The sequence below is a fragment of the Pteropus alecto genome, unplaced genomic scaffold (assembly GCF_000325575.1).
Source record: "Pteropus alecto unplaced genomic scaffold, ASM32557v1 scaffold40, whole genome shotgun sequence".
NCBI classification, from domain to species: Eukaryota; Metazoa; Chordata; class Mammalia; order Chiroptera; family Pteropodidae; genus Pteropus; species Pteropus alecto.
This window is the reverse complement of record NW_006431919.1, coordinates 19,414,195-19,427,328: the sequence shown is the minus strand read 5'-3', so window position 1 is coordinate 19,427,328 and position 13,134 is coordinate 19,414,195. Positions and strand designations below refer to the sequence as shown.

At 52.8% G+C, this 13,134-nt stretch overlaps 1 protein-coding gene and 1 pseudogene across 1 annotated transcript in view; one reads left to right on the top strand and one right to left on the bottom strand.

Annotated features, from left to right (window-relative positions):
• Positions 1-7,407, bottom strand: part of TMEM130 (transmembrane protein 130) — an 11,896-nt gene extending 4,489 nt beyond the window's left edge. The window contains exons 1-3 of the mRNA XM_006906536.2: positions 7,323-7,407; positions 2,038-2,343; positions 880-1,036 (exon numbers count right to left, since the gene is read on the bottom strand). Of these exons, the coding sequence (XP_006906598.1) occupies positions 880-1,036; positions 2,038-2,343; positions 7,323-7,407 (548 nt within the window). The remainder of the gene's footprint in view (positions 1-879; positions 1,037-2,037; positions 2,344-7,322) is intronic.
• A 1,680-nt stretch (positions 7,408-9,087) lies between these two features.
• Positions 9,088-11,802, top strand: LOC112475247 (annotated as a pseudogene).
• Positions 11,803-13,134: the final 1,332 nt, after the last annotated feature.

Genomic DNA, 13,134 nt, shown 5'->3' with positions numbered 1-13,134 from the left:
AGTCTAATAACAATAAAGAAAATCTTTATGTTGATTTGTCAATGCTTTTTATGTATGAAGTTTAACGGACCTTTATCTATTACATATCTCCCAAATATTTTTCCCTGTTCAACCTTTGTCTTTGGTTTGATTTACTTCTTTGACACTCAAATTTTAAATCTGGTGATGCCCAATCTAACAATTTTTCCTTTAGTTTCCTCTTCTGTTTATCTTCTTAGAAATGCCTCCCCCACTGCTAATTTATCCAATGGCATAATCGCCTACGTTTCAGTCTAATCCTGGTTCATTATGTTTAATTTTTAAAATCTATCTGGAGTTGCTTTTGTTTGGGATCGAATTGTTTTTCTCCCAAAGAGTTAGCCAACTGCCCTGGTACCATTTATTAATTTATCTATGTTCACTGGCTAGAAGTACCACTCTATAATATAGTAAATGAGTCTATAAACTTAGGCTGTTTCTGTCTTTTCTATTCCGTTCCATTGAGCTGCCTTGTGCTGCTGCGAATTATCTGTAGACTTAAAAATACATTTACGTTTGCATTTCCAGTTCCTCTCCTTGTCCCCCTTCAACACCATCCTGCTTTTCTGATCTTTGTTCCCCTTCTGACAACATTGAGAAAATTTCTCTTCATTTTTTAAGTCTTTTTAAGTTTCTAGTACAATTTATGGTTTTATCAGGCACCTCAAAGGCAGGTCCCGTGACTGGCTCCCTGCCTCGTCGCCATACATCCAGAGTTTGGCACGGGGCAGGTGCTCAAGGAATGTTCGGAGCGAGATTGTGAGCAGGCGGAGGTGGGACAGTAGGAAGCACCCTGCGTGGGACAACGGGGCCACCGCCGTGGGCCAAGGCATGGGGGCGTCGAGGGGAGTGAGGACATACCCATCTCCGAAGTCCCAGCTGTAGAGAAAGGAGGCGGTCTTGAAGAAGTTGCTCGGGTCATGGAGGAGGAAGGAGATTTTAAGGGCTGTCTTGGCGAGATAGTTGGGCCAGGGCAGGGACGTGTTCTGCGTGACAACGAGGTTCCCCATGAGGAACTCTGGGAGAGAGAGACCAGCGGAAGGTGAGTCCATTGAGGAGGCAGGAGGGCGGAGCCAGGGAGTGACCTCACGTGCCCGCGGGCAGAGCGGCCTCTCTCCCACCTGACATTCTGGCTGTCACAGCTAGGTCGTGGCTGGATGAAGACGTTTGTTCTACAGCCATTTCTCTAAAAAAATATTTAAGAGCCGATTTTTCTCACCATAAAAGCAGGGAGTAAGGCGTGCTCGATCAAGCTCATCTGGAAAATGCCGAAAAGCAGATCGAAAAGAAAGGAAACAGCCTATCACTCAAATACAACCACCGCTGACACTTTGAAGAATTGCGAAGTAATGGTGTGTGCGTGTGTGTGAGGTATACGGTGTACTGAACACGGCTGATCGAATTCGTTATAGAATTTTGTGTTTTGCTTTTGAAAATTTTACAAACATGGGTGTTCGCCCAGGACATTACAAACTCTTTGTAAAGGTCATTATGACTCGTCATACAAGTTCTATCAATATACTTATCTGCTCCCTTTACAGTCGCATACTTAGCTTGTTTATATTTTCTTCTGCTATTACAAACATTGCGGTGAGATCCTTCGTGCATAAAGCATTACCCAAATGGAGGTGTATTTCCTGAAGATGAATGCTTTCAGAGCCTGTGAGCTCCAAGACAGCAGGGACTTCTTGGAAGGAGGGAAGTTGGGGGAGAGAGAGAATGAGAATGAATGGGCCAAAGAGTAAAATAATTTATAACCACTGACACATATAGATCAGCTGCTCTCCAAGGGGCTGTATTAATTTAGACCCCCAGCAGTAATACATACTTTGAGTGTCCATTTAAGCACAACACTGCCAGCAACGGGTATTACCATTTTCTGATCCTCCCTTAACTCCGCTAACAACGAAGAAGGAACCACGGGTCTAATTTGCATTTCCGTGATGACTAGCCAGGCCTGCCGGTTTTTCTCTGCACCAAGAGTCTGGAGGCAAATTAGCAAACAGGAAAGGTCCTCACCTGTGATGGAGAGGACGAGGAGGCTCCTTGCCACAGGCTGGCATATCCAGCAGTTGGCGGCGGTGACCCAGACGGAGACGGGGAAGTCCCCGGGCGTGTTCCCCACAGCGCGGATGGTTGAGCTGAAAGCCTCTTCAGTCTTTCCCGTGAGCAGCAGCGGGGTATGGATCCAATGGAAGCGGTAGAAGTGAAAGCTGGTGGGCAGGACCAGGCTGCCATTGTCACTGGCCACCAGGCTGGCCGTGACGGTCACCTCGACGCCCGTGGTGGCAGGGCTATCCGTGGTGAGGTGGAGCTCATACCGGCCTAGGAGCCCAGAAACAAACATTGCTTTTCAGGAGGGGACATGGCACCCTCTGGGCTAGCTTCTATCAGTCCATGTTACAGGTGGAGAAACGGAGGCCCAGCCAGCTCAAGTGACTTGCCCAGTACGGCTAGTTCATTGTCAAACTCGATTCAACCCCAGGCGCGACTGACTACAAATCACACAATGTTCTTTCTAGTGTCCCCAGTTTACATTACAGACCATGTGTGTGGCATGGGCCCGACCTGGCCAGACTTCTATGTTAGCTATGAAATGACTGCTCACGCGTGTCACGGGAGGAGCCACCACAGCTGCTGCCGAGAGATGCCCACCGTCACCTACTCTTTGGGCTAGTTTACACGTCAAGCAAAATGCCAATCGGAAACACAAAGCCGAGCCTGTTAGCGACCCACCGCCTTGACAGTGGAATAACAAGCCGTGGGAAGGAGATTCGAGCCAAGTCCCCGCGTTTCTCGGTCTGAATTTCTAAATCCGTAAAGTGAGAGGTTCTAGATCCACAATGTCCAATACAGTGGCCGCTAGCCAACCACGGCTAATTAAGTCTCAAGTAAAAGCAAGCGAAATTGAACACCCACTTTCCTCAGCCACGCTAGCCACATTTCAAGGGCTCAGTGGTCACATGTGGCTGACGGGCACCATTTTGGACACTGTGGATTTTGAATATCTTCATTATCACAGAAAGTTCCACTGGGCCTCACTGCTCTAAGTGACTTCAGGATTCCTGCCAGGGCCAACGCTGTAACTTCTATGATTCCAGTTGGGTCGACTCCTTGGGGAACTTGAACTACTGGGGATGCATCTCTTACAGGAAACCCCGGAATTAGTCTTGCAGGTTGCTACCAGAGAACAGAGTCTTCGGCATATGGGGAAGAGGCCAGGCTAGAGGCCTTTTAAATAACACTCCCCTCCCCTCCCGACCACACCGAGGGGAAGATTAATCTTAACCTGAAAACAAAGAAAAGTAGACAAATATTAAAACATAGTATTAAAAAGTAAAATAATCAGTAACAACTATTGTTACCATATTTGGACATTCCCTACTATTTTTTTAAAATCATGCCCTTACTCTGAGATTATATATTCTATTGTTTTTTTCTAATTCTATATATAGGTATTTTTCTAAGTCATTATTCTTCAACTGCTTTAGACAGCTACACAATATTTTACCATACAAACAAGGTAAGATTCTAAAAACAAGGCTTGTTTCCATCATAAAAGTAATCCATACACATAAGAACATTAAAAATGTCCTATCTCCTTCCTCCCAAAGACCACAGCTGCTGTCATATTGCTGTCCTCATGTCTCTTTTCCATGCATAAAACAATTCTGAATTGTTTTATTTTCACATGATAATATATCCGAAGCACGTCCATGGTCAGACCGATGTGAATTTCGGTATTTGCGCGCTAATCCCATCTAGCATTGTGAGCGGTGACACTGCGTCTCCGTAACTCTTTTCCTGTAATTTGTAGTTTTCCTCTGCAGGTGACATTTCTGCAGGGCTGGCGGTTACAGAGTATCCGGCCTGCTGCAGTGCACACCTGGGCACAAGAGGTGGGGCAGAAGGAAGCGGGGAGGGGCTGCTCGTTCCACTCCCTCCCACCCACCTTCAAGCGCCTTCTAAAGGCTGACGGAACCCAGCCACGCAGACCTACTTTTTGGGCTCCAGACCTGCGCTGAGCAATCAATACAAGAGCCACTAACCACATGTAATTAAGTTTATCAAAATTAATTAGTCAAATTTAATGAATACTAAAAATTCAGTTCCTCAGTTGCACGAGCCACACTTCAAGGGCTTAATAGCCATAGGTGGTTTAGTGGCTACTCTTCTAGATGACATAGATCCAGAACATTCCCTTCGTCACCCAAAGTCCCGCTGGACGGCACTGCTCTCGACCCTCTGGATTTCTCTCCTCCAGAGACCTACTATTGCCTTCGCCTAGCACCCTGTGTTGGGGTTAGAGGATCCGGCTGTCCCAAGAATCAACCCCCAGACCTCTGCCACCCTAACTGCTCCTTGGGCACCCTCCCCTCCTCTCCATCACTGTCGACGTTGCTCAAGGCCAGCATTCAGCCCTGGCTGGATTACTGCCACATCCTGTCCCCGACCCTTGGCCTCTAGTCCTGCCCTACACTCAGCCACCCCCAACAACGGGCTTCTAGCACGGGTAATCTGATCACGGGCCAGTCTCAGGGTGAAACCCAGATGCACGTGTCGGTCCGTCCACGCTGTAGCTGGCCACTTTACCTTTTCAGTTCCCCCCATGCTGTTCCCGTTGCCCTCCTCCGTCTATCTGTCCATAGACATCACCTCTTCCAGGAAGCCTTCCCCGAATGCCTCACCTCCTTGGTGCTCACCTAACAGCCTGAGCACACGGCTGTCACAACTCCATGTTCGAATGATAGTTTTGTTGTCCCCACCGCACTGCAAGCTCGCTGGGGGCTATGGTCACCTCCATCTCCCCTGTGCCTAGCAAAGTGCTTGGCACACAGTGAGTGTCCGACATTGCTGCCGCCGAGTGGCACCTGGAGTGAAGGGTGTGGCAGAGGCACCCACTCTCCTGGCAATGCCCCGGAAGACTGTTCACCTCGGGGATATGGACTGAGCCCTGTCCTTGGGCCCCACCCCAGAAGCGCAAGTCATGCCTCATGAGACCTGCAGTGAGTGTCCTCAACTCGGCCACATCCGCCGATGGCAACGCTGCCTGCCCTCACTGCTCCAGGCTTTCCCCTTGCCCATGTCCCAAAGAGAGAACTCCAGATGCTGTGGGAGAAGCTTTCCCAAGAAGATAAGGCGTGTATTTTCCATTGAGAGACCCAGTCCCCTGATCCCCTGGGACCAGGAGCAGATGTGCCCCATCCTGACTGAATTCTATTCGATCTTCCTCTGGCTGAGAGAGGTGCTCAGATAAGAAGCCATGCCTTGCCTTCTCCCTCCGCTCCTGCTCACCCCCAGGCCAAGAGTGGGGGCTGAAGTGAGGCTGGCAGGTGGTGTGGACATGTGGCTGGCTGCATGCTAATGGCCATGCAGCATCGGCAGCTAGACTGGCGCATGTCAGCACGACGCAGATCGGTTGCCAGGGGAATGGAATCCGGAGGGCAGCAGGATGAGGGGGAGGAGCAAAGGGTGGGGGAGGGGCCGTGGCTCCAGCCGACTGCGCAGACACTGGCGCAGCTCCTGGGAGAACCCCACCTGTCCAGGCACAAGAAGCCTCCAAACGCACTTTTTCCCCCTCAAGCTTTCTTTTCTTTTATCTTTTTAGAGCGGATGTTTCATAGCTTCTGGGTGATGCTGTCCCTCTTCCTCAGGGTTCTGGGAAGTGTCTAGGACATCCAGGCTGGAATGGACTGTGAAGGCTTTGCCACTTGTGGCTGGAGGAACTAAGCCCAGGTCCTGTTACTCTACCCATCCAAATCCATCTTTCTGAGTTCGGGGACCCAGATGCCACAGCCTTAGAGTATGGAGCAGCCAAGGAGGGGCTTCTGAAGTGCCACAGGTGCTGGGGAAGACCCAGCGCTGGAAGGGTCATGGCAAAATGATTAGGGGCCACTGCTGCAAAGCTTGACCCCTGGGAGCAAAAGCCACGAGCAGGCCCTAGGGCTTCGGCTCAGAGCACACGCATTTTCCCTGACAACACAGCATGAGGGGCCCCGAATATATACTTGTTGACAGCCCCAAACCTTTCCCAAGATGCCTCTGAGGTCTGGAGAAAACCACCTGGAATTAATTAATGGTCCAGGACATGGGCTTCTGAGTCGGACCCCTGGCGCAGGAAGCACTCTGCAGGGGCTGACCACACCCCAGGAGGCGGGGGAAGGGCGACCCAACCTCTATTTTTCCCCTGTGGATTTCCCCCAACCCCATTCTCAGCAATTTGAACATATCCTGTATGCAACAGGGAGGCTGGGGACTACACATGGCTTCCAAATAATGAATTCACTTTTTTTTTTTTTTGATAATTTAGGCCACATTGGTCATTTTGGATACATGTAACCTAATGGACAAGAGACCCCATTTCTATACGAATTTCTAGGGGAAAGTAAATGACCCTGACCAAGCATAATTCCCATAATTCTCTTACTTCATCCCTGAGATGTAAGTTTTTTTATTTGATCTTGTGGCTTTTATTTCACAAAATTGCCTTAAATCGCTTCCTCTGTCCCCCATTCTTTGAAGGCAGGTAATGAAAACTGTTGGATAATATTTAACACCCCTCCCATAGCTGCCCACGTCCCAACTGTCCCCCAACAACTCTCCAATCTGGGTCCTTTTTTTTTTTTTTTTGTCCCCAAAATAAGGCAGAAGAGTTAGTGCTGGCCTTCTGGCGGTGGGCGGTGGGGATGGTAGATGCGCGGCGGGGGACACGGAAGTGGGACCCGAAGGACCATGTTCGGGGTCCATTTTGGAAGTCATTCCCCGAGAGGAAATGGCAGACTGGCCGCCTGGGCTCTAAAATCGCGTCCTTCCCGAAGCCAACACAAACAGGGTGGAAAGGCTCTCCAGACACGGCGACATTTCAAGGCAAAAATGCTGCTTCTAGGGCAACCTGGTCGCGCCTCCTGGGAGGCTGTGGCGTGAGGACCGAACTCGCACATTCCCGGTCCCCGCATCGTCCTCCCCCACTCCCAGCGGCTGCGAGTTCCCCAAGTATCGGGATGGATGCGCCGGCCACCGCGCGCGGTTCCCAGGGCAAGGCCTATCTGGAGGTGGAACCGAGGGGCGCGGGGAACCCCACGAGTGGCGAGGCGACTTCTGGGGAGAGCGGTGAGGGGAGAGAGGAGAGGGCCTTGCGGCGCCCAGCTGGCCGTGTCCCCTCCGCAGGGCGGTGCCGGGGCTCGGGGGAGGAGGGAGGTGCGCGCAGGGCGCACGGTGCCAGCTCCGAAGCCCGGGCTCCCGGAGAGGCCCGGGGCGCGCCGCGGCTGGGGGAGGGCAGGCGGCCGGCTCGCGCAGCGCCTTACCTGCAGCCACCGCAGCCGGGGCCAAGGGCAGGAGGCAGGCGAGCCAGAGGATACGGCTGACGCGCGGCCAGAGGGCCAGGGCCATGGTGGCTCCGGGAGCGGCAGGAGCCCGCCAGGACGCGGCTCGACTCGGCTGTGCCTGAAGGTGCAGGCGCGGCGCTCGCTCGTCCTCGCTTGGGGACGCTGTGCCGCTGCGCGCCGCCGCCTCCCACAGCCAGCGGCGCCGACCCCGGCCCACGTCAGCCGCCGCGCGCCCCCTCCCTGCGCCCCCTCCCGCTTCCTTCCTTTCCCTCGCCGCACCTCCTCTCCGCACGATCTTCCCCTCCTCTCCCCACGATCCTCCCCATCCGATCCTCCCCACGATCCTCCCCATCGGCTTCCCGGGGTCCGCTCTCCTCCAGTCCCGCGCCCCTCCCTCCCTTTCCCGCATCTGCGCCTGTCGGCTCTGACTCAGTGTCCCCAGAGGAGCGTGAAGGGCTGCAGAGCCGCGAGAAGGCCCGTTTGGGCTCCTCTCCAGGTGCCTTCTCCGCTCATGACGCACACGGCTCGGAGATGCGCTCATTACTGAAGAAGCATTGAGCGCCGACTGTGTGCCAGGCGCTGGGCGACCTGCCTGGATCACCTCACATCCCTCCTGAAAAGAGGGGCTTGAGGACAGGGCCCCTGCGCTGGGGCTGATGTCATGCCTCAGTTTACCCTCTCTGCGCTTGCTATAGAATGGGGTTTGGGCTCATACCTGGAACCACTGTGATGTTGCTGTCACTGACGGCCTTGCGGAGCTCAGATAACCGCGACGAGGAGTGACCAGGCAGCTTCTCGGACACTCCTCGGCCTCAAGCAGTCATTTCCATCCGCCTCACAGTGCAGAACGTGTCTTTCCTCCTAGAGGCCAACCTGGTCTTGGTCTTAGCTCTGCCTGTTTTGCTCCGTACCGGGGCGAGGGATGGCACCTCCAGCCCGCAGGCCGTGCTGGGCTAAGATCGTACAACCCGCTGCACGGACGTTAAGGAGGCCGTAAAGGCCCCTGTCTTTCCCACAGCTGTGGGCTAAGCTATCTATCTCACTGTCGTGGAGCGGGGAACGGATTTGATGAAGCCCCCTTAGAAAAGTTAAAAATGCTAGACAGATGTCACTTACCAGTTGCATCAGGCACCGTCATGAGGACAAATGCCAGGCTTAGAAACCAGAAGACTTTGGATTTTCCCCGAGAGTTACATGACCTTGGGAAAGTCACTTTCCTCTCTGTGCCCCAATTCCTTTTTCTTTAAAATGGAATGACAGTCCCTACCCCCAAGAAGCTGTTGTAAGGATAAGATGAGTTTGTGCTTTGGACATGGTAAGCTCTCAATCGTGTTGGTAGGTCAAGCCAGCACTTTCCAGCTCTGTCCAGCTAACAAGGTAACCACGGGTTACCAGAAACCGCTCACTATTCAGCCACATCCATTGATGGAATCTGTAGGTGAGGCAGTGGCTGAGGTATGCGATGGTTCAAAAGGGTGCCCCTGGAGTCGAGTCCCAGTAATCGGCGGTAGGAGAGAATAGAGATGCTGAGCTTCGCCGCCTGATGAGGTCACGAAGGGGGCAGAATAAAAAAAATAAAAATAAAAAAAAAACCTCAGCTGAGTAGTACGCAGGCGCCACCGCTCGTTGCATTCTGGGAGTTGTAGTAATCAGCACGATATTGCTACCGGAGGACTACATTTCCCAAAAAGTCTGCCAAGCCCTGCGCGCACCTGCTGGAAGGAACCTGCTGCGCAAGGTGCTGGGAGTGAGAAGCGCGGTGTCCGAGTTGCCTGTTGGGTGGTCAGCGCGATGCCCAAGGCCAAGGGGAACACCCGGAGGCAGAAGTTTGGTTACAGTGTTAACTGGAATGCTGGATGGAATGTTGAAGGGGCCGGGGTCAGGAGGCCGCCGGCCGGATGACGGTTCCGCGGTCTCCTTCTCTTTTGCCCAAAGCTCCCACATCCGACATGCCTGGGACCATGCCAGATCCGTGCGGCAGAACCGGTTCGAGATGGGGTTGGCTGTGGACCTCGACAGGGCGGTGCCCTTTCGTTAGAGAAAGGTACTGGCAGGACGGGGTCCCGGCCCCTGCTCCCGCCCTCGCCGTACGGGGCTGGGTTTCAGAACTTGATCCTGCCCGTTACCTCCCTCCCGCCCTTTCTGGGTTTGCGACTTCCCCACAGTCAACTCAGCCAGCCTGCCCTTACCTGTCGAAAGTCCCTTTACGACCTCCCTCATACTTCCTCCCTGGCACACAATGGACCTGGGTTGGAGCTTCCTTGTTTCCCTGTCTCAATTTTTTTTTTTTTTTTAATCTCTGAAATTAACTTGCTTGGGGCCCTTGGCATCTCAGTAGTATTTTCCAGAATTTATTTTTTTCTACCCTTAACTTTCCTAATAAGGACTCCCCAGTTTGAGATCTTTACGTACTGTTTGTTCCTTACACCATCCCTCAGTCATCCCATCATCTTTGGTCTGGACCACCCTTTCAAAAATAGCACCCCCTTTCACTCCATAACTTCTTCCCTGCTTTATTTTAATTCATAGCACTTGCAGATACTTACTGGTATATATTTATTTGCTTAATCTGTGTATTGTCTGGGCCTCTAGCCCCCAGCATAATCTCCTCGGGTCAAGGACTTTGTGTTTGGCTCACTAATAAATCCCCAGTGGTCCTGGGAATCGCTCAATAAAATATCTTCATCTCTGTCCCCAGGACCTGGCACCAAGTAAAAATTATTAGTTTGGTGCTTTTCTCTTACCCGCTTGAGACTCAAAAGATGATGTGCCTCTCAGGTAGTTGCTGCTGAGTGATGATCGTGTCATAGGCAGAGCCTGGGCTTGTATCATAGGCTGAGGGGGAAGGTTCCAGCCCTGAACATGGGGATGGAGAGGTAAAACCCCTCAGATGGCTGGTGTAGCGACTCTTGCTGCTTGGGATTGCATAAAGGGGTGACCAGGCAGCTCAAATACAATGCCGCATTTCCCATCTCCTGGCTTCTCTCACCCCAGACCTAGAGGCAGAAGCCAGCCTCCCAGAAAGGAAATTCGCTGTCCCGGGACCTCACAGACTACGTACGCTACATGGTGGACCACGGGGAGGGCAAGGGGCGTGGCTCAGGCTGGCAGAAAGACCACCAGGCCCATTGGAAGGTGCCCTGGACCATTCGAGATCCGATCTGCTTGTCTAGGGCTTGTTTCCTGAGACCGGGTGGACACAAAAGGAAGACAGACTCTGGGACATGGATCCCACTGACAGTGCACATAGCGGGGTAGATGGAGCTGCTGTCCCAGATACGATGTCTTCTTTGCATGGTGTTGTTAAAGAACTTGAACTAGTTGCCATTTTAATTATGGGAGGTTTCAAATAAACATTCATATGTTCAGGTTCTGTTAAAAATCAAAAAGATCTGGCTAATAGGACCCCTGCGCCTACAAAAGATTAGGTGGCTATGGATGGAGCATGAGCCGCTCAGCTGGCTCCAGCTCCTGCCCCGTCCCTGTGGACATCTGCACCCATTTCCCCACATACATCGTGTCTTTTGAGAGGAGGAATCAACCTCAGGGACAGAAAGTGGCTTGCCAACAGAGCCAGCATAGGAACCTGTGCCTGTCCAGCCCACGAGTGGCCCTTCTCCCTTCTTAGACAATGGCCCAGAATGAGAATTACTATCAAGATATCCCGAAACAGATTTGGAATAAGATTAACATCTATGAGCGTCTTCACGCAACGGAGGGGCAAGCCTCCGTTCATTCTTTGCAGAATAAGATGGAAGCTGAGTGACCGGTTTATACCTGCCCCAGGCTGAGGCTTCCTCCTAGATCCAGGAAGCTGGAGCCAGGGTTTAAGGCAGGGAGGGGCATGGGGTGACAGATGAGGCTGGCCAAACCCACTCTCTGGGGCCAGGCCTGCCTGACTTGGGTGACATGAGTAGGTGATGACTGTCCCATAGCAGGATCGCAGACAGGGTAGGGTGGGCACTGGGCATATTCTTAGTCTTGATACTTTATCCTCAGTTACTGATAATACAGAAATCCTCTCATCCCTAAAGTTTCTCCCACAAGCACCTAAAATGTCTCTTCTCACTGCTCCTAAGGGCTTAATGTTTTTACATAGATCATTTCACATAAAACCCTGTAAGGTGTGTGGTTTTATCCTCCTCTCACAGGTAAAGAAACAGGCTTGAGAGGTGTCAAGAGAGGAGAGAGACTGAAGTCAGGTCTTTCCAACAACTAAGCCTAGGCTGTTACTTGCTGTCCTCCCCCCGTGGCTCCTGAAGGCAGCCCATCTGTCCCACACATCGGGGCAGGCTGGGGGGGTCCCAGAAACCCCTTCCCTACAGGACCCAGCCTGCCCAGACTCCAGCAGTGACTGGTCACCAAGCACCTCGAGCACAGGCTTTAGGATCCAGTCTGCAGCATGGCTCCAAAGGGCCTCTGCCCTGGGCCTCACAGCATCTCAAACTCAGGCCTTTGACTAGGCTGACTCCTTACCTTGTTTCTGTGCCTGTTTTAGGAAGTCTTCCCTACCGTTACTCCCTGCCCCCAGGCTGTTTAAGTGTCCTGTGGTCCCTATGCCAGACTTCCTGTAGCAATACCGTTCACGATCATAACTGCATTTTAATCTGCTCGATGTCCCCTACTAGCCTGGGTGCCCACTCCACACCTTGGCTGTCCCCCAGAAGGTACTGAGACAGGCCAAAGCTGGTGATCCTTACCACCCCACCCTTGTGTGGGCTGAAGGGCCAGGGGACTGGGACTTGTCGTTGACAAACTATTGCAGGAAGAGTTCAGGGACCACCCTCTGTAGTGGCCCTTACCGGGAGGGGTAAGTACCCAACACACACTCAGAGTGTTCAAATGAAACCACGTTCAAGTTTTTGGCATTTATTGTGCATTCCCTAAGCTGCTGCCTGCACTCTCTCAGTCTGCCCCTGGCAACCCTGTGGGTCCGGGTCTGCAAGGCATGGGCGGGGTGGCAAGGCCTCTGAACTTTCTGAGCTTGAATGGGACTTCGCTGCCCCTAACAGGCCCACCTCTTAGGCAGCACATGAGGAAAGGCTGGAGGTCCCCTTCCGGAGCTGCCAGAAAGGACTGTGGGGATGTGTGAGTGGACAGCAGGCGTCAGGCACGTTGCTCGGACTGCCCGCTCTGAGGTCTGGCACGAGGATGGCACCAAGGGCGAGTTTCAGCAGCTGGTGCGAAACGCCGGCCATCAGGGCTAAACTAGCGTTAAGAACAAAGTGTCTTTCAAAGGCGAGTGGAAGCGGTTCTGGAGAATCTGGTGTTTCCTTTAAGCAGACAGGCCAGACCTGTGTGATTTCCATCAGGATCTGCAGAGGACTGGGGGGCTGTGATGGACCCACTTCACCCCCCCCGCCCCGCCCCCCGTCTTACGGCTGGTTCCACTGTGTCAGTAGAAGCTTACAGTGGGCCCTTCTGGGCACCGAGAGGTACTCGAGGAGGCCTCTTGGGATGGGCAGTCAGTCCAAGGTGGTGGTCCCAGCAGCCTCAAGAGCCCTCCTGCCCAGACCGTCCACATGTTTACGCTCCGGGCGAGGCTGGCCTCTCCTTACTGGGATGCCAACAGGTCACTGAATGGAACACCAGAAGCCATGATTTCATTTGGATGACCCGTAAGAACAGATGCCCGGTGCCAGGGTGAGTGGTCCAGGCACAGCTTCTACAAGCACAAAGAGCAGAGCGTTCCTTTCAGTCTGTCACGTGAGAGCTGCCCAGACACCTAATCCCTGTTCTCACACTCAGGAGGGTTGGGAGCTGTAGAGTCAGGGCCGTGCCACCCAGGTGG